The sequence below is a fragment of the Lissotriton helveticus genome, chromosome 8 (genome assembly GCF_964261635.1).
Source record: "Lissotriton helveticus chromosome 8, aLisHel1.1, whole genome shotgun sequence".
NCBI lineage: Eukaryota > Metazoa > Chordata > Amphibia > Caudata > Salamandridae > Lissotriton > Lissotriton helveticus.
The window spans coordinates 1,586,940,735-1,586,967,991 of record NC_136069.1 but is presented as its reverse complement, the minus strand read 5'-3'; the positions used below and the strand labels follow the sequence as shown (position 1 = coordinate 1,586,967,991).

At 42.9% G+C, this 27,257-nt stretch overlaps 1 protein-coding gene across 1 annotated transcript in view; it reads left to right on the top strand.

The window, feature by feature from the left end:
- The window catches only part of PDE2A (phosphodiesterase 2A), a 1,220,867-nt gene extending 1,196,005 nt beyond the window's left edge, over positions 1 to 24,862 (top strand). Inside the window, exons 27-30 of the mRNA XM_078658599.1 lie at positions 6,201 to 6,313; positions 10,555 to 10,593; positions 11,785 to 11,891; positions 22,555 to 24,862. Coding sequence (XP_078514725.1) covers positions 6,201 to 6,313; positions 10,555 to 10,593; positions 11,785 to 11,891; positions 22,555 to 22,801 — 506 coding nt within the window. The 3' untranslated portion in view covers positions 22,802 to 24,862. The remainder of the gene's footprint in view (positions 1 to 6,200; positions 6,314 to 10,554; positions 10,594 to 11,784; positions 11,892 to 22,554) is intronic.
- Positions 24,863 to 27,257: the final 2,395 nt, after the last annotated feature.

Genomic DNA, 27,257 nt, shown 5'->3' with positions numbered 1-27,257 from the left:
CAAATACATTATATAAAAGCTACTCATCGCTGCATCCGGCAAACATCACGCCTTCATGTAGACGCTTCCTGTAATAAGGGTAGGGAGTGCCTCGTGTATCTAGCCCAACCCTGTCCTACAAGGCGCCTCTATTTTCGAGTTTACCTTGTGTTAAGACCATATTGCCCCTGGACGCACCTCTTCTAGTTAAGAAACAGCACTTGCAGCATAATGTGATACATATCATATGATTGATGTATGTGTCTCACGAGCTGGTTCTTAAGGGAAACAACCTTTACAACGCAACTTTTACAACGCACTACCATTACAACGAAACTTTTACAACGCAACATTCATTACATCGCATGCCATTACAACGCAACCATTACAACGCATGACACTACAACGCATACCACTACAATGCATGTCATTACAATGCATACCATTACAACACATGACATTACAACGCATAGTACCCTTACACTATCCAACACTTACCCTACTGTTGCACCCCCTGGAGTTAGAATAGTAATTTTTACCCCTACACTATCCAACACTTACCCTAATGTTGCACTCCCCTGGAGTTAGAATAGTAATTTTTACTCCTACACTGTCCAACACTTACCCTACTGTTGCACCCCCCTGGAGTTAGAATAGTAATTTTTACCCCTACACTATCCAATACTTACCATACATGCAATGTAATGTTATGCGTTGTAATGGTATGCGTTGTAAAGGTAGTATGCGTTGTAATGGAATGCGTTGTAAAGGTAGTTTTTAAAAACTTGTTGTTATGGCATGCGTTGTAATGGAATGCGTTGTAATGGATGTTGCGTTGTAAAAAATGTGTTGTAAAGGTATGCGTTGTAAAAGTATGCGTTTTCACGTCATACATCCGTGCCTAACGATCTAACCTTACAAAGGGATGAAACATATCTGGGATTCCTCTAAAGTCAGAGTGTCCTCCTAAAATAAGTGCTGCTCTGAGAAGTGAGCCTGTGGTCCAAAAATTGCATTTATGTGAATAGTGAAACAAACCCAAACTGATAACATGCCGCCCTACTCAGAGACGAAGCTTGGTCAGTAAGATTTGGGGGAGGGGGTCGGTCTGAGCTTCAGATTTTATAACAATCATACTGGCATATAATGTTAAAATACATTATACGACAAGCAGGGAGCATGTGAGGGGCTAAAGGGGCAGTGGTAAGGGAGATGGCTGTGGATTGGTAGGAGTACTAAGTGAGAGAAAAACAATATTTTTTAAATTAACCAACATTTCTGAAGACCTTCAAAGCAGGGAGGGAGAGAAATGTGTGTTTTTTTGTCTGTGTGTATGGAAAACCTTCTGGTGAATTCTAACAGACACCTCACCATACCCGAGTGAAAGCACTTGTACCCAACTATTTAACAGAAAATATATTTATTTGGGTGTAACACCCCCAAACACCACTCCTGAAGCTACACCCCCGGCCTTACTCCTCAGAAGCCGGGAAACTATTTTGTGGAGTCTCGCAAGGTTCCTCACTCAACCTAACCCTCTTCAACATCTACATGACTCCACTGGCAAACATCATCTGGACGCACATCATCAACATACCTACGCCAACAACACAAACTGATGCCGTCTCTCGGACAAAACACTATGCACAAGGAACAGCTTCAGCATGATCGAAGTAGCCACATGGATGAAATCGACCTGCCTAAAACTGAACACGGACGAGGGCAAAGTGGAGATCTTTGGGAAAGGTGCTTCACCACGGTAGACTGCCTAGTGTTCCACAGACCTCAGACCCATAACCAACCCAGCCCAGATGCAAGAAATCTTGGAAGCATAATCTACAACAAGCTGGACATGTCCCCACCAGGTCACCGACATTGCCACATTCTGCTTCAACACCCTGAGGATGCTGAGAAAGATCCACAAGTGGATACCAAACAACACCGAGAACAACGTCACACAAGCCCTCATTCCTCGGCGACTAAACTACGGGAACATCCTCTACACAGGAAATACCAAGAAACTCACAAAAAGGCTACCGACCATCTGAAGCAGCCAGAGTGAACCTCAACCTCCCACGGCAGTCTCACATCACAGCGCACACTGAGGGAACTCCACTGGCTCCTGATACACAAACAGGCACAGTTCAAGCTTCTCACCCACAAATACAAAGCAGTGCACAACAAAGACCCAGCATAGCTGTGTACGTCTCCATCAAATCTCCAGGCACCTCCGCGCAGCTGAACGTGCACCAGCACATGTCCCACACATACAAAAAAGCAGGTCAGTAGGTCGAACCTTCACATACATTTCTCCTAAAGCAAGGAACAAACGACCTCCCACACCACATGAGAACCTCCTCATCTCTTCTTGAATTCCGCAAGGAGCTGAAGACCACTAGATAGAGCACTATAAAAATACTCTTAACATAACAATCATTTTTGTGGCAAAGGAGGAACCACACTTTCCATTCTGTTTGAATTACACATAAGTATTTAAGGCTTTTCTCTACTGCTTGCAGACAAGAGCCCTCATGCAGTGCATCTGATGGAGATGCTTACACTGTCGACCAAAGATGTCACCTGTGTGAATGTCTCAATACAGCAATCATCTGCGGAGAGGTGACAAGTTAACGTTTGCACAATGTTGGTTGTGTTACTGCATCCATTGTGCAGAGATTTAAAAAACCTTTTTATCTGTTTGAGCTCAGAACGTATTTTTATAAACTAATAATTGTGATTCATGTGGCAGATGATGTATTATGTGGCTAGCGAGTCACAATTAAACTTACACTAATAGCATACCTACTAAATCAAGTTTTCCAGAGACCCTAATTATACTAAGATTTTCAATACACACATAGGACCAGTGATAACTGTGACACTTTCAACTCTTCCAGCGCAGTATAAAACTGATGGTAAGCAACTGAGTGACAAGAAGATGTGTCTTCAAATAATGGGTGTAGGAAATTGGTTTACTGATTCAGGGGGGGGGGGTGAAACTCTACTCAAGCAGCAACCACAACTCTTGTCAGGGAGAAACACAAGCAAACCCCAAACCAACCTGTGCTCAGCCCACTGGTACCTTGGCACAAAGCAAACAGGCTTAACTAAGAGGCAATGTGTAAACTATTTATGCAGCACGTCAAGCAGTAATATAGAGAAAACACAACCCAAGAAAACGTCCGCACTAATTTAGACAAATGGAGGAAAATCTGCTAAATTATTTGACACCAAAATGATAAAAATCCAATCAATAGAATTAGAGATATACAATTACTGAGAACTAAGGTAAGTATAGTGTCTAAAAGCACAAAGTGCCATTCGTGGTTATCTGGTCATACGAGGCCGAGTGAAAGTCATAAGTTCGGGCTGACTGTGATGGAGCATGGGCTCGATGCAGGGACCAGGTTAGTATTACTGAAAGAGTTTCCATCGAAAGTCCACTGTGAACAGTTCCATTCGCAGTGGAGGGGGCCGTGAGGAGCAGAGAGAATATTCGATATGGTCGTCGCTGTTGTGCGAAAAGCCAGCCAGGAATCATAGACAGTCGTTGCTGTAGCACGGAGATCTTGATGGCATCGCAGATGATAGCTGCCGGAGACTTGTGTTAGCGGTCGCCAAGGGCTGTCGATGCTGTAGCATGAAGTGCAAATCTCAAGTTGCGGATTGGCACTGGCAGTCACTGTAAAAGCAAAGAGTCAGGTTCACTGGAGCTTTTCTTTGGTGGGTGGTGCAGGAGGCAAGATCTTGGCATGAACAGTGGTCGCAAAGAGCCCAAAACATCAGGATTTCTCCTTTTCTTGCAAAGGGAGCTCAACTAATGCCACACCAAATGTCCAGGACCTGAGGGGCACCTCTTGAGGATCAGGGATACACTCCATCAAAGGCCAGCAGGGCTCAGGTCATCCCAGTTGTAGGTTCAGTCAGCAGGTGAGCTGTTCAGATGCAGGGAGGCCTCTGGAGCTTGTCATGTCCCTGTGCCTCCGTACAGGAGGTCAGTCAGCTGGTCCCTGGAGTCACTTCAGCTTGGGATGAAGGGTGCAGGTCCAATCCTCCTTCTCAGCAAGCATTGCAGCAGAGTGGCAGTTCTTCTTGCAGCAGATCATCACAGCAGTCCTTCTTCTGCAGTATCCATAGGTTCAAGAGTATGCTGAAGAGTTGGGTCTGAGTGTCAACTATTTACCCTTGGTGCAAGATTTAAAGTAGGAGAAGTTTCAAAAGGGTTCCAACCCAATAGGTGCTTGTAATTTCCTGCCTCCCTGCCATGACCCCAGCTTCTCTGGGGGTACAAAAGACTAGGGTCAAACTCTTAGTGAGTGTGCTGAAGCAGAGCCTTTGTGATGTGCAAGTGTGGTAGGTGAAAGTTCCACGCCCTATCAAGTCATAGATTGCCCGCCCTGCCAACACCTATGCCCCCTTTGTCTCACTGCCTGGGAACAATACACAAAGGCCAACTGCCAGCTATACCTAATCATGTGACCTAGGATACAGGCTGCAAGCACCATATGGTTGGGACAAAAAAATGCTAACTTTCTAAAAGTGTCATTTTCAGAATTGTGATTCAAAATCCAGCTTTACCATTTACAGAGGATTTTAAATTACAATGCTGTAGACACCAAACTTGATATTTGTACCTTCTCCTAATTGAAAGGTACCACTTAGTACATGGGATAAGGAACCCAATGTTATCCTATGGGAGATGCAGTGCTTGCAGTAGTGAAAATCAAATTTTATGAGTTTTTCAATACCAGGATATGTAAACATTAAACATATATGTCCAACTTTGTATTAAATACCCTGCACCCTGCCCTATGGGCCGTTTATGGCTATCCTAGAGGAGACTTATATGTATCAGAAAGGAAGTTCAGGCCTGGCAAAAGACTGTTCTGAAATCCTAGGAACATCCTAATCTCCCATTGTACATTGAGGCATTAAAATCCATCAATTGAGGCATGTTAACATAATGTATAAAACAAAACGCCCTTGCTCCCAATTCCGTTCTACTCACATTTAAAACCTGCTGCATAATCTATAAGGTGGTCAACTGAAGCACCCCCTATACCTGGCAATGGAGATTAAGATCTCTTGAGGATCACACAACACAGCAGCCGCATCCGGAGGCATGAAACCAGTAAGTGCAGGAAGTAGAGGAAAGATATTGACTATTGTAAGCCAAAAGTCTGAAACACCATCCTGGTCAGACAGGCATCATTCCTTCATAAATTCCATAAAGAACTGAAGGCCCATCTCTTCAAAGAACACCTTGTTACACTGCAACCTCCTCATCACGGACTCCCCTTGATGAAGACCCCCACCCACCCTCTTCTGCATCCTCACTCCCGGCACAGCTCATGCATTACTGTAAACCTCATCTCCACATTGTTGCTTCATCCCGAGCCCTCTTTAACACCCACCTGACACCTCTTTAATCTGTCATAATCCCCCCTTGCGAGCACTGTGTTGCTTTGTAGACAGGTTATGTTCTGTAAATCACATTTCTGTGCTAATATATATTGGCAAAAATAAAATGTTAATGAATTTATATTTAATGGGGGTGTTTACAGTTTGATGGACAGGGCACTTTGCTACAAACATGGCGGAGGTATGTGTTGGCTGAATTGATGGTCCACCATCTCTTTTAGAGTCCGGGAGACCATCGTGTTTCCACCAGACAGAGCCCCAGCTGGATTCGCAGTATCAGATCATCTATATAACTACCTCAGTTTGGCTTCCCTATTTAGGGCAAATAGTCTGACATACTTTTTTTCTGTTCAGGGACCAGCAAATGGTAAAGCAATGTGGTCCTGAACAGAATAAAGGAAAAATGAACCCAACACCCTGAAAGAAAACTCACATTGTGTCATGGTCACTTTTTTCAAAAACAAACTCCTTTCAGAGCTTTTTTTGAAAAATAAAAAAGTTTTATGAGTGGCCGTATAAAACATTGTGAGTGCTTAGCAACTGTTACAATGTTTCAGAATAGCATGTGGTGGTAGCTTCTTTGAAGGCAGTGTTTACACCAGGCAGGGGGAGTTACCTAAATATGGTGGTCAGTAATCTCCAAGAGGGTATGGAGCTTATGACCACCGCCCACCGGCACATGACGGGCCACATCCCATTACTCAAAATTACCCATAAATCGATAACAAATAGATGCCTTCTTGCTGAAGCCCAACATAACAGTCATACTTTGACATCCTGTTTTTTGCTTTTTTTTGCAGTTGGCTATGATCCCAAAAATAAACATCATCATAGTTTGTTGCTGTGTCTTCTCATGACGTCGTGTGACCTCTCGGACCAGACCAAAGGATGGAAAACCACAAGGAAGATTGCAGTAAGTAATCCCTTCCTGTCCACACCCTCACCAGTCCCACATGCTTATAGATCATGTAATACACATGCAATGTAAATGCAAGCCAGGGGTGTAATACAAGCCCCTGTGGTGCAAGGGGGACCCCACCTATTCAGGAGCCCCCTCCCTGCAGGTGAGCCCATTCAGGCCAAGGTCAATGAATGTCTGTGAGATATGGGAGACTCAGAGGCCCCTCATCACATTCTGCATTAGTGCCCCATCACTGTGAGATATGGGAGACTCAGAGGCCCCTCAACACATTCTGCATTAGTGCCCCATCACTGTGAGATATGGGAGACTCAGAGGCCCCTCAACACATTCTGCATTAGTGCCCCATCACTGTGAGATATGGGAGACTCAGAGGCCCCTCATCACATTCTGCATTAGTGCCCCATCACTGTGAGATATGGGAGACTCAGAGGCCCCTCATCACATACTGCATTAGTGCCCCATCACTGTGAGATATGGGAGACTCAGAGACCCCTCATCACATTCTGCATTAGTGCCCCATCACTGTGAGATATGGGAGACTCAGAGGCCCCTCAACACATTCTGCATTAGTGCCCCATCACTGTGAGATATGGGAGACTCAGAGGCCCCTCATCACATTCTGCATTAGTGCCCCATCACTGTGAGATATGGGAGACTCAGAGACCCCTCATCACATTCTGCATTAGTGCCCCATCACTGTGAGATATGGGAGACTCAGAGGCCCCTCAACACATTCTGCATTAGTGCCCCATCACTGTGAGATATGGGAGACTCAGAGGCCCCTCATCACATTCTGCATTAGTGCCCCATCACTGTGAGATATGGGAGACTCAGAGGCCCCTCATCACATACTGCATTAGTGCCCCATCACTGTGAGATATGGGAGACTCAGAGGCCCCTCATCACATTCTGCATTAGTGCCCCATCACTTTGAGATATGGGAGACTCAGAGACCCCTCATCACATACTGCATTAGTGCCCCATCACTGTGAGATATGGGAGACTCAGAGGCCCCTCAACACATTCTGCATTAGTGCCCCATCACTGTGAGATATGGGAGACTCAGAGACCCCTCATCACATTCTGCAGTAGTGCCCCATCATTTTGCATTACACCACTAATGCAAATATGCATACATGCCGCCTGCACAAGTGCTTGTTCTCGGGTATGTGGTCCATCTACTGTTGCTAATTTAAGGGACAGATATTAATACTCCTGCACTCTTCATGAGTGCAGAAACAATTGGCAAATGAACCACATATTCAGCCACATAGACTATTGCAAAGATAGCTACTCTTCCAGACAGCCCCACCCAAGTATGAGCTTCTTCATAAAAGAAAAGAGGAACCATCTACTGACCTACTCCCACTAATGCTGCTCACTAAGTGCAAACAAGTATGTTGGAGGAAATGTGCTTCCATCTGTGCCTCTTACCAATTGGCAAGTTTTGCAATGCACATAAAACTATCTGCTAAATCAGTGTCCATTCACAAAAGTCTTTAGGATGAAAATGGAACTTACATATGCAAAAAAACTAATCTGCAAATGGACATTCCCTGATCGAAGAACGAGGATGAGAGGGCATTCCCATCCACAGGCCAGATTCACTGCTGCAAGAAATACCCTTAAGACTATTAAGTGGCGATTTGCGCCACCTTGCGTGAATTTGTAAAGAACTGTGACGCAGCTCAGATGCTTGCACTGCTTAGCATTATATTTCATAGTGGTAGGCGGTCCTTGGGTGGAACATGGGCATTCCTGTGCATCTATCCATAGAATATAGAAGATGACACAATCCCAGATGTACTGAAATCAGTAAACCTGGAATTGCACCAAAATGGTATGCCACCCGACCATGGTGAAACGAGGAGAAATATGTTTATTTCTCATCATTACTTCCTCTTTGCAACACGCATCGAAAGGGGAATTGGCCTCTTAGTAGTTTTGTGGGTTGTGTATTATGTATTATGTCAACCTCCAACCAAGTGCAGGACAGGGGCATAGTTGACTGGTTCCTCAGGAAAAACATTGAGAACATAAATTGTATGTCTTTTGGTGAAAAGAGCAATCAGGGACTTTGAATGCACTCATTGCCAAGCAGGTATCAGGTCTTTAATCAGCTGTCTCGGGTCAGAGTTCTGTTTCCAAGCTGGTTCTTAGCCTGGATGTGAGAATCTTTTGCCATTACCTTGCCTCTTTGTACCTAATGCTTCATAAATTGAGGAGAACCTAAATGCAATATTTCCCAACATGAAATACTAAGATTACCAAGAATAATAGGGACGGTAGTGACAAGCATGTGCTTAACCCTTTCCATGCGTCACGGTGGGTATGTGAGTCAGACGGCATCTGAATCGCGCACATCGCGAATCGCGTGTAATTCGCCCACACCACAGGGGAATTCCACACACATTTAAGGAGTTAAGAGTACGCATAGTTTCAAAATAGACAACCGAGTGAAGAAAATCAGTTACTCAGGAACACAAGGAAGTGCTAATACCACTCCGATGTTATGAGCTTTCGTTAGAGATTTTGGAGGGAACTGCTTTAAAGTTTCAAGATCTTTCCAGGACAGGGCGAAGGTCAACTCAGTGGATTGGAAATAGAATGACCACTTGTGAGTGAACACTTTAGGCCCGATTACGAGTTTGATAGATGGCATATTCTGTCACAGACGTAACAGATATCCTGTCCGCCATATTACAAGTTCCATAGGATCCGTCATGTTTGTGACGGAGTAATCCTTTCCGCCAAACACGTAATCAGGCCCTATATCTCTATGTGCAGCGATTAGTACGATGTATAGATGCTGTAGGAGAGGTATATGTATGAGTACCAGGATGTGAAGAGATAAAAGAGGGGGACCTCAAGCGTGGAGGGATTGGGCTGTCATATTTTGAAAATAATGAACTAGTAAATAAAGATCACAGAACGTTCCAAGAGAAGGCTAGAGGTACAAACCAGAAAGTAAGGCAACAAGAGAACAAAAAAGCAATAATTTGCTTGAAATGTATTTGTGTTAAGAGCAGGTTAAGTCTCTGTCTAGAGTGCGAAGAAAGTGGACAGTTTCATTGATCTTTAAAGACAGGCATTTCAGGGGGTGTGGTCACACACTGACTTGAAACCTGCAATGTCTTCCTCAATGTATCTTGCTAAATGCAGAGAAAAGCAATCATTTTGCATAAGAGTTTGCATTGTGTGCTTAAAATATCAAGCACTGCCGGTGGTGCATTTCCCTTGACACACATGTTGTACTTCTGAGGCTCGTTAGAAAGGAGCAATTTCTATGGTGGGAACAGAACACGCTGCTTCAGTTTGTACAATCGCCTACCCAAGAGCACCCAGGTGCAGAAGTCTGTTATCAAAGTCCTCAATGGGCAGGCGCCTGTATCAAGGCCCAGAATTTACTAGGCCTTTGTGTTACCCTTGCATCACACAAGGCAAAGCAGGACAAAGGATTAAGTAAGATTTACAGAGACTATTAAGTGGCGATTTGCGCCACCTTGCGTAAATTTGTAACGAACTGTGACGCAGCTCAGATGCTTGCACTGCGTAGCATTATATTTCATAGTGGTAGGCGGTCCATGGGTGGGACATGGGCATTCCTGTGCATCCATCCATAGAATATAGAAGATGAAACAATCCCAGATGTACTGAAATCAGTAAACCTGGAATTGCACCAAAATGGTACGCCACCCGACCATGGCGAAATGAGGAGAAATATGTTTATTTCTCATCATTACTTCCTCTTTTCAACATGCATCGAACGGGGAATTGGCCTTGTAGTATTTTTTTGTACAGCAATGTATCCCTTCCTGCACAAATAATGCTTTCTGTGACGCAGGCAAGCTTGCACCATGGTGGAAGGGGCCCTGCGTTGGGACTTGGCAGACGCAAGTGAACCAGCCCAGGGAGAGAGCTGAAGAGTGTCATATCTTAGTACGTATGTCGCTATACGGCTCTCGCCTGTTCACGCAACGCAGTACACCGACTTGGCTTTCTGCCCTGTTTTGTGTGAGCTTTTACTAAATAGTCCCTCAAATTTCATTGGGGTGGGGTCGAACACCTCAAGACCAACTCTATTCCCTCAAAGCAATGGCCTAAGAAATAAATGTAAAAGAGGGTTCCAACCCATTCCTATAGATAAGTGCACATTTCTCCAAATAGTTATAATGTGTGAATTGAGATATCTTTACCCTTATAATTCTGATTGGTGTCTTTCTCCTTCGCAGGAACTGATTTACAAAGAATTCTTCTCTCAAGGAGACCTGGTAAGTGACTACTACTTTGCACTGATAATCAGTTTGGTGAAAAGAGCAATGAGGGGCCATTGCAAAGCATGGTATCTGGTCTTTCCGCAGATGTCTTTGGATCAGAGTTCTGGTTCTAGCTGTTGTGGGAATCTTTTTTGCTATCTCCTTGTCACTTTGTACATAATTCATCATAAATTGAGGAGAACCTAAATGTGATCTTTTCCACATGAAATACCAAGATTAGCAAGAATAATTGGAACTGTAGTAACAAGCATATGCTAAAGAGTACGCACAGTTGCAGAATAAACAACTGAGTGGAGAAAGTCATAGGTACGCGTGAACACAATTACGGGCTAATGCCACTCAGATGTTATGAGCTTTCATTAGAGATGTAAAATGGAACAGCTTTAAAGTTTCAAGATCTTACCAGGACAGGGCAAAGGTGACCTCAGTGGGATGGAAATAGAATTCTCACTTTTGAGCGAACACTTTGGGCCTGATTCGCAAAGGTAAACTGAGACGAAAGTCTAACTTTATGACTTTCGGTATTCACAAAGGGGTATTTACGAGTAGTAAAGTTAGACTTTTTTCTCAGTTTTGGTCTCAGTTAAACTTAAGACCAAAACTTATGTTTAACTGAGGCAAAAGTCTAACTTTACCACTCACAAATACCCTTTGTGAATACCAAAAGCTGTAAATTTGGAATCTTGTCTCAGTTTATCTTTGTGAATCGGGTACATTATCTCGATGTACAGCAAAGAGTATGATTTATCGATGCTGTAAGAGAGGGGGCTGTATGAGTAGTACCGGAATTGGAGGAGATAGGCATAAAATAGGGTGACCTCAAGCTTGGAGGACCCTCAAGCTTGGAGGCTTTGGGATGTCACATTGTGAAAATGTTGAAATAGTAAATAAAGATCATAGAGCGTTCCAAGAGAAGGATAGAGGTACAAACCAGAAAGTAGGACAACAAGAGGGCAAAAAAGCAATCTTCTCAAGCTCTATAACACCGAAGAGAAAGGACACAAAATACGAGAAGGCAGAAGCGGAGAGGCACGGGCAGGGGATGATGAAGGATATTACTGAGTAAAAAAAGGCACTGGAAGAAGGGAAATGAGGACGACCTGGGAGAGGATGAGGAAATAAGACTATCAAGGATTTGAGGATTGTTAACGAAAGCATTGTGATACATGTGTCTGCTTCTTGCAGGAGAAAGCCATGGGTAACAGGCCAAGTGAGATGATGGATCGGGAGAAGGCGTACATCCCCGAGCTGCAGATCAGCTTCATGGAGCACATCGCCATGCCTATTTACAAGTAAGTCATTCATCACTCAACATCTGCAAATTCTTCTCCTCTGCTGTGTCAAAGAAACTACCAGTTGTCTCTTGCAGTGGGAACCATCATATTTGTCAGTGTGAGGGAATATGCCTTATGGCCTCATTTGCTATGAGGGACTCGCCCTTTGGTCAAAACCTAAACAATTGCTACTTCAAAGTGTCCGCAAATGGAAGAATGTAAATTCTTTCCTTGGAGAAAACTGGCCAATACATCTTGACACAACAATAACACAGAACTCAGGAACATGTTAGCAATAAGTCCAAAGACAGTGGGGCCTAAGACAGATTTAGTAAAGTCATTCGAACGACATAGCTTCTCCCACCAAAGTGCTGATGGTAATATTACGCAATACTCTCTTGAATCCCACTCTCCCAAGACAATGAATTTTCCCTTGATGCACTTCTCTTTTCAGTAGCATGTAAAACTATAGACTCCAAAAACATCTTTTGCAAAAGCACAGGGCTGGATTCACTAAAGTAATCTGAGAAAAAACTTTATGGCTTTCGGTATTCACAGAGGGCATTTAGGAGTAGTAAAGTTAGGAATCCTAACTTTACTACTCCTACATGCCCTTTGTGTATACCGAAAGTCATAAAGTTAGGATTTTGTCTCAGATTACTTTTGTGAACAGGGCTCGCAGACTCCAAAACATAACTTAGCAAATGCCAGAACAGGGATAGCGCTACAGAGGCCGATAACTGCGTATGTCCCCTTTATGGATTCACTCCAGTTGAAAGTGAACCAAACTAAGGGGCATATTAGCAAGGGCAATATCGCCGCTTTATCTGAACTTTTTCCCACTAAAGCGGCAATATTTTTATCGCTCTATTAGCAAGCTGTCGCTAACAGCCGTTAGTGACAGCTTATAGGCGATAGCTACAGGTTTGGGGCCTGCTTTGCATGTCAGCGATATTTATCGCTAATGACATGCAAAGTGGGTGTACCCAAACTGTTAGCGACTGAAAACAGTCGCTAACACAGCTATCGTCTATTAGCAAGGCAGGCGAAGTGATAAAAAAAATCGCACTAAGCACGATTATCGCCAGAACCTAGTGCCTGCTAATGGGTTGACTTAACCTGTTTATCCAATGGGATGTAGATATTCAGGTTAAGTCCCCATTAGCGATAATGCCTGAATATCGCTGGATTTCCAGCGATATTCACGCATTAAGCCGCTATCTCCGGATATTTTATCGCATTAGAGATAAACGTTGCTAATAGCACGTTATCTCTGCGATAATATCTGGCGATAGGCGGCGATAAAAAAAATGCGCTAAGCACATTTAGAGATAATTATTGCTATTTGTTGCTAATATGCCCCTCAGTCCTTTGTATTAATAGCAGGGGCTACAAAAAAAGAAAAGGTGCCGCACTTCAGTGCGGAAATGAACAAAAATAGAGATTCCCCTACTTGGGCATTCTCTTTGATAAAGATTTGTCATGGACAAAACTGGTTGAGGGTAGAAAAATGGTGATGGAGAGGGGCATTGTTGCTATAAAATTATTTGCTAGAAAGCTGGGCGAGAAACCTGTTATCGATAAAAAACATCTATCAGGCTAGAGTTAAAGCAGCAGCGACTTATGGTGCAGGGGTCTGGGGTATGGTTCCATCGACACCACTCCAAACGGCTGAAAATATATTTTTCAAATCTGTAGTGGGACTACCTTCCTCCTTTATAAATGGTATTTTACATTCGGAATTGGACCTCCCCTACATCTCAGATTATATACACCTAGCTCTTCTACTCCTATGGCATTCAATTTGGAGGAGAGATACAGTCCCACTGAATCATCTAATACTAAAGAGCTGCTTAGAAGTGGACAAGTGGAAAAGGTCTAGATGGCTTAGCTATGTGGAGTCATCTTTAGTCGAGATTGGTCTCCAAGAGCTTTTTAAAGATCCACTAACCTGTAGAAAGATCTCTAAACGGAAGGTCAACAATATGTTTATGCTGATGGCTGAGTACAAACGCAAGGAACTCCTTAAAGAGAAACATGCAGCCAGGGCATATGGCCTTAATCCACCAATAACTGAAGGAAGTTTTTCCTACCTATCAAATGTAAACTGGATGCAACACAGATTTATATTACTGAGGTTCCTTACTAACCTGATCCCTCTCATGTTAGGATATCCCGCAAAAACATATAATCACGCCAACTTAAGTGCGTGTGCATGCGATAACCTATCATCACAAACAGATTTACACATATTTCTATTTTGCAGCCTATATGAGAAGGAAAGGAATATCTACCTTAAACCAATTTTAAAGAAAATGAACTTCAAACAGTGTCAGGTAGCATTATATTTTCTAAAAACACTCCCTGACCCTTTGGTCTGCCATGTAGTTGCGTCATTCCTATGGGCTTGTATGAGGAAGAGGAAAGGGATAGAGCGTAGATTTCTGAGTCTGCAAAACAATACTACAAGCATCTAGACTGAGTACATGAAATGGTTCTTTCTTTTTAAATTTTTTTAACGTATCTTCATCATTATTTAAAAAAAAGAAAGATGTCATTTTTTTGTAAGTTTAAAAGACGGAATTTCGAAATAATTTTAATATGAACTATTTATATTGTGCTTTTATGATCTTTATATATGATCGAATAAAGATGATTGAATGAATAAAAATGCCAACTTTATGTAAGTCAATGTAAAAGATCTTGATCAGTGACTTCTCCAAACCTTCAGGTACTCACTCCCTAATATGTTAGGACTAGGGTCAGAGTATTAAATTAAAGTAGACACAAATATGCTCGAAGTGAGTTTGGCTGGATTTACAAATTAAACACAGATCAAAAGTTTTGTAGGGAGATATTCATATAAGGGGCAGTTTTTGTCTGTCTTTTTTTTATCTGTGTGTTTGTAAGACACTTTCCTCAGTTTTCCACATGGAATTCTTTATCAGCCTCTCTGAAGAATTTGTCTGTCTCGTATAGCTTTCCAGCAATCTTGGCAGTTGATTTACAGTGCAGGGGGGATTTTAATGTTGAAACTGCTACATGGTGTCTATGAGGCGTCGCAGAGTGTAATAATGCTTCATATTATCATTGTTGGGTGTAAGAACCAGCCATGGCTCAGGTAGGCGAAGTCTCAAGTTGGTCATGTCCCATTCTTTCTCTTAACAAAGTACTAAATAGCTTAATGCACTCAATGCATCTACCTATATGGTTTATACCGATCACCTTTGTCATGGGCAGTAGTTATATACGAAATGGTTTTTAACCATACCCAGAATACAAGGGATTACATCTGTGAATTGAAATAAATACACATTGACTAGGCCTCAAGACTGGATGTATGACATTACAACGCATGCTTTTACATCGCATGCCTTTACAACGCTTTTTTTACAATGCATGCCTTTACAACGCATAGTGCTTTGGGGCGCTGGATAGTGAATTGTTTAATTTACTATTCCAACTCCAGTCCCCGTGGATAGTAGGGAAGGTGTTGGATAGTAAATTAAACCTATTCCCTATCCTAGAGCGCCCCCCAGCGCAATGCGTTGTAATGGTTTGCGTTGTAAAAGTTGCGTCGTAAAGGCACTGCGTGGTAAAAGTTGCGTTGTAAAGGTTGTTCACCCTCAAGACTATAAGAATACTTGTTTATGTAATGTTTTGTAATTATAGGTTGTTAAAATTAGCTCTGTCGGGTGGTATCAACATTTATCATTCCAGTTTGTAAGCTGGTGCTTGGTTTGACCAACTGAACACTTGCTCAAGAAACACACAGTGGTCTGCAGGCCACAATTTCGAAGAAATTCCATCCTTCTAAGGTCGAGTCTGGTTTACGGTTACCTAATATCCAGGGCAATCGTTAGCCCAAAGACAGGATAATAACGACAACTTTTGTGTATAGCGGTCAGAAATGCAACAGGTGCGCTATTATAAACAAAGGTTCTGATCTAATACTACAAGTGGGGGTGCGCCAGGCAATGAAGTCCGGTAGGTTCAATGTAATATCCAAAAAATCCTTTCTTTGAAGAATATTGCCAATTGGCTACTACACTATCGGAAATCATCAGATGATTATAAGCCCTGATGAAGGTCCCCGTGAGGGAATGAAACGCATTGACTGAGCGTTGCTTACTATTGAACTTTCATATAAAATTACAATTTGACATAAAGGATTTTTTTTTATATTACATTAAAAAGCCTACTAGACTTCATTGCCTTGCGCACCCCACTTGTAATATTCTATCTGGATCTGGAACACAGAGGCGTCACGCAACGGCTGGCGCAGGGGAGTATTGCGCAGGGACAGGATTTGTTGGAACTAGCGTGACGTGCAGAGTTAGGAGTTCGCAGTTGAAATTGTGGATGTAAAGGTTCTGATCTGTTTGTCTCTTGCAGTGTATGACTTGTCACTACTCGAAATTCACAAATAATGTGTACAGCTATGCATGGGAAACTGTGATTACCTTAGATTTACAGCAGTGCTACTGGCATTATCTATACATTTTAAAAAGATCAGACTGTATTCCAAATTTAGTCGCAGGTCTGTGCAAGTGAAGTTCCAACTTTGAGTGTTGGCCAACCTGTTCGCAGTGTTGGGCTCAGCTAAGAGCTGGGAGTATGAAATATGCTGCATTTTGCCCAATTTTGGTGCATTTAGCTCCTTTCGTGCACCTTCTGTTCGTTCAGAGCAGGGGCAGGGCTCTTTAAAATTTGGAAAAAGTCAACTTTCAGAGCATCCTGGCCTCCCAACCGCTTAACCTATAAGCCCCGAAGCACAAAACTCGAACCTGGACAGTCAGTATTTGACACTACTAGGCTCATACATGCATACATGTATGACTGCCCTGCAGTGCCCTTGGGAACTTGCCACTGTGTAAATATTGGTGCAAACTGAAATGGAGCAAGTTTACATTTCCACACTTGTAATGAAAAACACAAGTGCAGCTGCTTGATTGTAACTTTTACATTTTTGGTTTCTCTAAATGGAATATAGTCTTCTCTGAAGGTAGGCCCCTTCCTCTACAACCCTACCAGTGTTTGGTGATTTCCCTGCCTTTCGTACCCTAAGAACAGTTTTATTTCAGCCTTTAGCAAGTGTACATCACCAACAGATTTAAAGGTGGAAAACTACCAGCAAAATGTTTGTTGACGTCAACAAAGCTGCAGAAGTCCCTGCCCAGGAATGCACACAATCCTGTCCTGTGAGCAGACCTACTAACAAGTGAAACAATCGGTAATTCCGGAACATGTTTATGTTCACTTACTGGCAAAAGCAGCCAGATATGGTGGTGGACAGATATGTTTAAAAAGGCATCGTTAGTTCCAGTCACACTGAAATATCACACCCACACCTCACAAGTTTGCAAACCTGATTTGTCAAATAGTTCAAATATTTCTCAGTGCTCTGTTGAAAGGACTTTCTGGAAACCATGCAGCTATGAAAACAGAACTAAAAGAGTGCATTTAACTTGGCTCTCTGCCAGTGATTCTTGTTGTGCATGCACAGTTTCGGGGTGATACATCAAGCGGCGGCTGAGAAAAACAAGGGGGGTAAAAAACAGTGTGATTCCCATGTTAAATCCCATAGGAGCTTTGAACACGACTACTACCCGAATCACTGGTGGAAATTACACTGAATTTGGCAGAAAGGTATCACGCTTCCAGTTATTTGGTGTAAATCCGTTCAGTAGTTTGTGAGAAATTAAAGGAAATCCAAATTTGTTTATCTATGATTGCGGCTAATTTGTGAATAATAACAAGCTTATGCAGAGGCCTGCAAAGCTCTGATTGGCTGCCAACACTTCAACCAGGAAGTGTTGGTAGCCATCTTAGGACTCAAAATCAGCAAAGTCCCACAAACAAAGTGAAAAAAAGAAAAGGGGACAGGGTAGGAATACCCTGATCCCTTAGCTCTGGTCTTGGGGTCCTGCAAGAGCAAAAAAGCTTTTAAATAAAAAATGCCAAAAAATCACAATGAATCCACGAATTCTCAGCAAAAATGAAAAAAAAAAAAGTGCCGTCGTCTGCGCTTGATTTTAACTAAGCCCCGAGGTGCCGGGGGCATACCTCCTTTATTAAATTAAAGGACAGGTGCGCATGTGGGCCCCCTCCATGGGCATTTTTATGCCCCAGGGACCACCACCTCCCCGGGGATTATATTAAAGTAAAGGAGGCGGGCCACACAGACCCCGGAGACCCCGGGGACTACCACCTCCACGGGGCTATAAACAAAAAGAATAGGGGGGACCACCACCTCCCCAGGGCTTATGCTAAATAAAACTCGCAAGTGTTACCTCCCTACCTGCCACCTGCTAATGCCCCTTTCTGCCATACATCTTTCTCCGTTCCCCTTGCAACTCTCTATGCGCTCACTGTAGCCACTTATCACCTTATCTTAAATAAAACCCACCATGTGTTGCCTTCACAGATGTGTAGAATCCCAACCCTTTTGTATTAACAGATTACGTTCTTTAACTAACTTTTTTTTAGAGTTGGGTAAAGTTGCAAAGTCTGTCATTTGCAACATTGTGCAATGCTATATGAACTTGACATTTATAAGGTGGTAAGCTTACGAAATGTTAAAACAGGAGGGGGACAGCTGTCGCTGCCCTGAACAGGGAAAGCTGTTTGTGCAGACACTCTGGGATGCACATCAGCTGCAGCTGCCTTTATGAAGACTCCCCCCTCTTTAGTAGCAACATTAATTGTATCTATATTGCTTTCTGGCCTTATCAAAACACTTCTGACTCAGGATACCCTGGTCTTCGTTGGTTAAGTAGCATACTATTTCTTCTACATTCCCTTGGAAAGTATTTATACCTCTAACCCACCCCTTTAACGGTGTACAATGTAATGTGGAGTAGTTATTAACACCCGCCTAAGTGTTCTCATTCCTCTATTTCTTAGGTGAGTTAAATCTCCACACATGCACACCTAACTCTACCCCTCTCTATCTTCTGGTTGTTGAGACCTCTCCCTATTTTAACTTACAACAACACTCTCATATTAATTATGCCTTCTTCACAATGTCTTCCCCTCAGTCCTTTGGCATCTGCCACTTCCTTTCTCTCTATTAGGGATGACTCCTGTCCTTTCCTTCAACTTTCCGGCTTCTTCTTCTGTAAACCCATCCTTATGGTCTCCTAATGATCTCAGTAGTGGAGAAGTGTGGCTCACTGGATAGAGGAGGCAGACCCTGATGCAGAGGTCAGACCCGGGACCAGGGTTCAATTCCCGACACGGCAGGGTCTTGAGCTCAAAATGTCCACGGATTCTCGCCTCGGTGCCTACTCGAATCATGGGTTCACACTCTGCAACTCTGGGCAATAGCTTGCTTAATCTCCACTATCGATTCAGAAAAGGGGGTGGTGATGAACAGAGTGTCTGAATTAAGCAGACCACTCTTACCCAGTCCAAAGATCAGGGCTTGATCCATCACCGTTATTTAGCTCACTGCCCCATCCCAGCTCAGAACCTGGCTATATGCAAATGAGTCTGTCCCAGGCCCAGTGCATCATGGGAACAGGGCAGACCAAACTACCAAGCCAATTCTTCACCAGAAAGGAGACAAGCTTCCGGGGACCGGTTTCTGGCATTTCAGCCGTCGTCGGCCCGGCTTGCTTGAATCCTGATGGAGCAGTGAGCAAGGGACTCATGTCTGAGTATACCCTGCCACACCTATAGTGGCCAAAAACGAATCAGAAAAGGGGATGGTGATGAACAGAGTGTCTGAATTAAGCAGACCACTCTTACCCAGTCCAAAGATCAGGGCTTGATCCATCACCGTTATTTAGCTCACTGCCACATCCAAGCTCAGAACCTGGCTATATGCAAATGAGTCTGTTCCTGGCCCAGGGCATCATGGGAACAGGGCAGACCCAACTACCAAGCCAATTCTTCACCAGAAAGGAGACAAGCTTCCGGGGACCGGTTTCTGGCATTTCAGCCGTCGTCGGCCCGGCTTGCTTGAATCCTGATGGAGCAGTGAGCAAGAGACTCATGTCTGAGTATACCCTGCCACACCTATAGTGGCCAAAAACGATTCAGAAAAGGGGGTGGTGATGAACAGAGTGTCTGAATTAAGCAGACCACTCTTACCCAGTCCAAAGATCAGGGCTTGATCCATCACCGTTATTTAGTAAAGAATTGGCTTGGTAGTTTGGTCTGCCCTGTTCCCATGATGCACTGGGCCAGGGACAGACTAATTTGCATATAGCCAGGTTCTGAGCTGGGATGGTGCAGTGAGCTAAAAAACGGTGATGGATCAAGCCCTGATCTTTTGACTAGGTACGAGTGTTCTGTTTAATTCAGATACTCTGTCCATCACCACCCCCACTTTTTTAATCTCCACTATGGCCCCACTGCGATGGGATGCCTGGTCTTCACCTTGGGGATGCCCAGTAGGGGTTATCTTGCAGGGAAAGCCAGGACGGGTTCCCAAAGCAAGCGCTAAGAGACCTGTCGGTGATTTGGCGCTATATAATTCGAAATTAACATAACATAACAATACCCTTGCCCCTGCTTCCTTGTCCTTTCAGCTTTCCTTCCTTGCTGGTTATTCTCTTCTTGATAATGTCATTCTGCTTCCACTGTTCTCTTAATGCTATTCAGAACTTAAACTACAAAGCAACTACAAATGGCGCTTTGTGAAACACAAGTTATTATTCATAATATCGCATTTCACAGTGGATCAACTGTATCCTCTAGCCTCATTCAGCCCTTCCCATAAACACCAGCTTCCAAAATTCACTCTTTATCTAAAAGCGTCTCTGTCTCTAGCTCCCTGTGCTTCTGTGAGTGTGAACAAATTCCTTACTCCTACAGCCTAATTTTACTAAAATTCAAAAATGCATTGCTGCATGAAAATCTACAGCGTGCTTTACAGGAATGTAAAAAAATACTGCATCACCAGATTAAAAATCTTTAGCTTGAAGCTAAAATGTGGTCTTAGGCTCAAGGGTGAGCCAGCACTGTCTGGTGTGAGATTGGTACTGGAAGTACATCCTCCACATCAAGTTTCAGTAAAATGACAACTGGTAAAATGTTTGATTGTGTGAAATTGAACATGATATTTATGGGAATACCACACGATATTCTGATTGTGCTTGGTTTCACTTTGCTCTAGGGTGTGGCACAAAGCCAAGTTTGGCTGTGTACCGGATCCTTGTGATTTTTGCATTGTCAAAGTCAGGTTATACTGGTTAAACATACAGGGGGTTTGGCTCAGCACAATGCAAAACATTTTTGGCGCAATGCTCTCATCAACTTTCAGCACTAAAAAAACTTGTGACGCTCCTGGCTGCGCTGCTTTGCATCTTGTAGCCTTCCCGCCTTTTTTCTGCTTACTCTCTGTACCCTCCTATCGTCACATTCAATTCTCCAGTCTGCCTCCGTTTCAAAATTCTTCCTACTGTTCACAACTCTCCTGCTTCCCCTCAATGGTTTGCCTTTCCTTCTAATCTTAAATTTCACTACCAATAATATTCATCATCTTAGATGTGTCAATAAGCTAGTCCCTTCTTACACTTCCATTGTACACTGTTACACGCGAACTTTCTACTTTTCTGTTTCTATATCTGTGATTGCTTTTCAATAAAGCAATCTTTTTTTGAATGAAATGCAGCCCGTTTTTGCTAAAGGATAATGGGGTGTGTTTTAAAAGCAAGAACATTACATGTTTAAAATTCATGTACCCCTCCGTACAAGTAGTATATAAATAGACAGGGATTTAGTACAGGGATCCAACTGTCCTGACGAAAGCCGGGAGAGACACGCAATCCGGCCGAAACATGTCAACCTTTACGCTGAACGGAGGGATGGTGGGGGCTTAATACACTCACCTCACCACCCTCCTTTGGTAGGGAGATACCTTTTAACCCTAACAAAGGAATACAGGAATTAAATTATTATGAGGATATCCCTTAGTTAGTTTTAGACTTTCTATCTGCACTTATCTTTTTCTGGATCCTTTTCCTTTTCTGTGTGTTTTTGTTGTCTTCCCCACCCTATTGCTCCACCTCTAGTGTTGGTCTGCGAAGAGGTGCTGCAGCAGCCCTATGACGAAGCATGCCACAATTAGTTGTGGGTGAGGGCCGTTTTTACAAAGCATTACACTTTACTACACTTTGTACTTGATCTATCGTTTCTTAAAAATTGCAACTCTAAAGTCCTTACTCCTTTATCCGTGATGAGGTTTACCCCGAGGAGGTCGAAGTAAGGTAACATCCTCCTCCCCCTTTTTCTTGTGTGAAGCCTAGCTCAGCATCTCACAAGAGTCATTTTGTGCAAGCGGTGCTGAGGGTTGATCAGTAAAGCCCATGCCATCCAATTTACATCTGATTATTTGATTTCAACGGGTGCTGGATAGTGAATAGTTTAATTTACTATTCCAACTCCAGTCCCCGTGGACACTAGGGAAGGTGTTGGACAGTAAATTAAACTTATTCCCTATCCTAGAGCGACCCCCAGCGCAATGCGTTGTAATGGTTTGCGTTGTAAAAGTTGCGTCGTAAAGGCACTGCGCGGTAAAAGTTGCGTTGTAAAGGATGCTTCCCGATTTCAACAGCATGATTCACAGGTCTGTTAGATAATGAAAATATGCTAATAAGAGTAGGATAATCATGACTCCTAATAGACTTCTGGCTTGTCTTTCACCAATCTTTATGCTTTCCCTCTTCTTTAGGTTGCTTCAAGAACTTTTCCCCAAGTCCTCAGAACTCTACGAGAGGGTGGCAGCTAACAAGGTGCAATGGGCTCAAGTCTCACACAAGTTCACCATCAGGGGATTGCCAAGCAACAACTCACTGGACTTCCTGGATGAGGAATATGACTTGATGCAGGAGGCAGCAGAAGAAAGTATCAAGATGAATGGCTGCCTGGACATTGAGGGACACAGAGAACACCTCACAACGGAATTATGCCCAAAATGAATAATCAGAACTTTTTAAGCTGTTTATTTTATCCTAGATCAAATTTGACACAGTTGATGATTTTGATACAATTGTAATCTATTTTTGCAGGAAGGTCATCACATTCAACGCATGTCATACAACACAAAAAACATTTTACATTTCTTTTGATGGGTTGATGGTGTGTTTCTAGAATCACGCAAGCAGATGGGTGGGTTGATCAAATACATTTTGTTTTGAGAAATGTTATGACAAATATTTGAATGGTTTGCATTAGTGGCCACTGTAGGAATAAGTGCTTGATGGGTATTTATTGTGCTTCAATCCTAGTGGAAATGTGAGAATGTTTGAAAAAAGAGAATTACCCCAGTGAGGGCCAGTCTCAACAGAGGCATCTGAATTGTCCCAATATTTCTAGATATGTGGCAGGCGTAACACAGGCCCCCGCAGCCCACGCGGTGGGGGGGGCCCCTAGCTCCAAGGGGCCCACTCGGCACTGAACTCTGGTCGGGAGAGCTCCTGATTGAGCCCGGAGGGGGCCCCCCTAAGTACTGTGCAGGGAGGCCCCATCACTTTTCGTTACGCCAGTGATATGTGGGTACCTGATGTAGAGGCAATGAAAGTCACTTGGCAGAAAAGGAAAGGACTGATGGTTGACTCCAGACACCTGTCTGATTCTCCAAATTCAGGCCATAAATTTCACTACTGATCTGTGAAACATACTCGTCTGAAAGGCACTGTTGAGAAACTTCAGCCATTTGAGGCTAATATATGTTATTCTGGTTAGCTGTTGATCTCCATGAGAAATACACTACGGCTTGCCTGGATTTCTATGTACGAGCCGAGACAAAGACAGTAAACCAGTTTTTTTACCATCTTTGGGGTTCCGTATCAGCGCCAAGATGGTCCTTGGAGTGATAGTAGCGCTATACAAGTACGCTTTTACATTACATTACATTACATTTCAGGGAACAGATGCCTGGTGTCTAACAGGAAATAGAGTATCCATACTTGGGCTGTTCTTCAAGAGCCCTACTGTGCTTTACAACTTGTTGCACATACCCACTGTAGGAATAGAAGTGATAGGACAATTTGGTTAAATTGTGAGAAAGGCCAGTGTAGCTCAGGCTCTGTGTTATTTTATCATGGGCTGAATTATGACGTTTTTAGTTATGTTTTCACCTTTGAGCATCCATACTATAAATTCCATACTACGTTGGCTATAGACAAGGAAGACATGACAGTGGCAGGCATCAACTGTGTAGCACCAACACATTAAATAAAAATGTCTTTTGCCACATATACAGTCAATCCACACTTGAGTTATGTCATAGTTAAATTACACCCTTACAATGGGATCCTGGCAACAAAGTTCATCTTATACCTGTACTCCTTACAAGCAACACCTTTCCAATTAAATGCACTTTCCTTTAAAGTTTATATCGTCCCTCAACAATCCACGGGGGCAACATAACACATTAACAGTTGCATAACAAAATTCCACAATAGTAGATACTTATCCAAATAGTTCTGGAAACACCACTAAATAAGACAGCCATCAAACACTAAATCTGTAAAGCAGACGGAATCAAGACTTTCAGCATGGTGATGGTCTAGCTGAGAAATGTGTGGAATCTTGGCGGCAGCAAAGAGAAATACGTGTCTTAATCTCCAGTCCAGTAATGGGTGAAGATCCATAGACTGGATCTTACAAGTGCAGGTGTCAGAATGCCAAAGAAGCACGTTTGCTAATTTGTTTTAATATTTGTGGATAGCAAACCAAAGGCTGCTTCAAGATATAGACATATTGGAACAAACTGTATAGAACATATAGATTTATAAAACAGCTGAATTAACAATCTGGCATCTGAGAAAAAGCTTCTTCTAAGGCCAACAAGTTGGTATGTTTAAAAAAAAAAAAAGATGGCAGACAAGGGAAAGCGAATAAAATTTGCCAATATGCCAAATTAGTCACAGCATTGGCCGGTATGTTAAAAGTCAGATTACTATAAAACATCACACCTTGATTCATGACTTGCTCAGTGCTGGACATCTGATTTGTCTGCATTATGGCTCAATCATCCTGCATAAACAAAGAAAATCCAACTTTGGGGGGGAAAGGGAAGAGTGATCAAAAGGATATTGAAGCACTCAGTGTTTGATAAAATACCCCTCACACACCAAAAGGCCCCTTGGTGTCATGCTTCATCATTGGGGTCTTCGCACCCCTCTATCGGGATGCGGCGTGCTGCGACCTACGGATACGCGGGAGCACTTTCAAGTTGGCTATGTGTAGTGTACAGTGTGTGGGGTATGTGAATAAAGTGAGTAGGGAACGTAGTGAAGGTTTTAAAAAAGTACCTGGCACTTGAGAGAAAAAAGATTTTTATTCCGAACTCTGGCTGGTACTATTAAAAATAAGTGCAGGGCGAGATCAACCTGTTGTGTTAATGAACAGGATCTCTGGTGTGCTATGTTGTCGACATGTTTCGGAGACTGGCTCCTTCTTGTGAGTCCGTTTTTACTAGCTTATTATCAAGCAAATGGTGTGGTTCAAGGCGACTGCGTCTTGCAACTACCCGCTACATGGGTAACCATTAGTCTGTTGGTTTTTGTCTTTCTGCAGGTCATTGTACTTGTAGCAGACCGCTGTAGGCACACTTAGCCTATTCCTACAAAAATTTCACTTTTCTGTAAAAATCACACTTTTTTTGTAGAAGAAGACGTGAGTAGGGAAGGGAGTTTGTGCCCCTGTCCTGAAGAAGGAGCCAGTCTCCGAAACATGTCGACAACATAGCACACCAGAGATCCTGTTCATTAACACAACAGGTTGATCTCGCCCTGCACTTATTTTTAATAGTACCAGCCAGAGTTCGGAATAAAAATCTTTTTTCTCTCAAGTGCCAGGTACTTTTTTAAAACCTTCACTACGTTCCCTACTCACTTTATTCACATACCCCACACACTGTACACTACACATAGCCAACTTGAAAGTGCTCCCGCGTATCCGTAGGTCGCAGCACGCCGCATCCCGATAGAGGGGTGCGAAGACCCCAATGATGAAGCATGACACCAAGGGGCCTTTTGGTGTGTGAGGGGTATTTTATCAAACACTGAGTGCTTCAATATCCTTTTGATCACTCTTCCCTTTCCCCCCCAAAGTTGGATTTTCTTTGTTTATGTAAGTATCAGAGTGGAGCACAAATCCGACGAATAGCTCTACCTCCCTTTTTTGGTTTAAACTCAATCATCCTGCAACCAGCACTGCACCACAACCAATCAATTACACCGTGTCTGCAATCTTGAAGCCCTCTTGAGGCTCAACATGCTCTAAGTTCCATCGCCATGTAGTGGGCACTGGAGCTCGTGGTTTCTGGTCCACTGACCTAGAAGGACCAAATAAATATTAAAAAGTACATTGGATAAGGCAGGATATACAGACTTGAAACAATGCTTCCAAAAGGAACAGGATGACTGCTGACAGTCTGGAAAGTCTGAATCTAGCTCAATGTCATTACTTTGATTTGTTCCATCAGGTCCATTCAACAAAAAAATTCTCCTGGTTCATGGTATCGACAGCTGCCAACAAATTCAACAATATTAAGGCACCAGATGGCCCTGATGTCATGTGCACTCATTTTTAAAGTGGTCTAAAATGGGCCATGGGCTTTTTTTGAAAGTCAAGAGATCTTTGAAAAATGATATCCTTCTGGCTTGCAAATCATTGGAGCTTTGTTCCAGCTGGGAATTTCAGTCAACAGTAGGGCACAGTATTTCACTATAAGATGGTACGCAAAAAAGATAGCACTTTGGCTGTTACTTAGGATCACAAAACCTAACCATCACCTCTACTTTTCCTCACCTTTGGCTAAGAGTGACTGGGATTAGCTACTAACAAATTCAGTGAACTTTTATGGGGACATACCTTTCAACAACTCCCTCTACTTACAAAACAAGATCTTCACGATACACTGAATCATTGAGTGAGGTAGACCAATGTCTGTGAATTACGGGCTTGGATTTGTGATCTGTGTGTATCTTTCGGTTAACAGGTTCTAAAACTAGCAGGATTGATTCAGCCAGTGATGCTTCCAAGGCCAATAAATGAGCATGGAATTGTATTTTTCTCCCTTGAAAAACTGATTGGCTTTAAAGAAAATACTATATTCTCCAGGTTAACATATAATTGCTGGCAATAAAATCAAAAGATTCCCTGCCACCAGATATCACACACAAATGTTTACAAAGTCCATCTGTTAGGGCTACTTATCAGTATGACCATTCTCTTAATTACAAGCCTGGGAGCAAGAAAATCTTTAGACAACTCGGTTTACTACATCAAATACATGTCCTTGCTCTCGCCTTCGCATTTGCTTTTTATTAAATGTATTAATAGATTAAATGTAGGGGTATCAAGCATTTCTTTCGAGATGCCATGGTACATCATAAGACCTTGGTTTTAAATACAAGACTATAA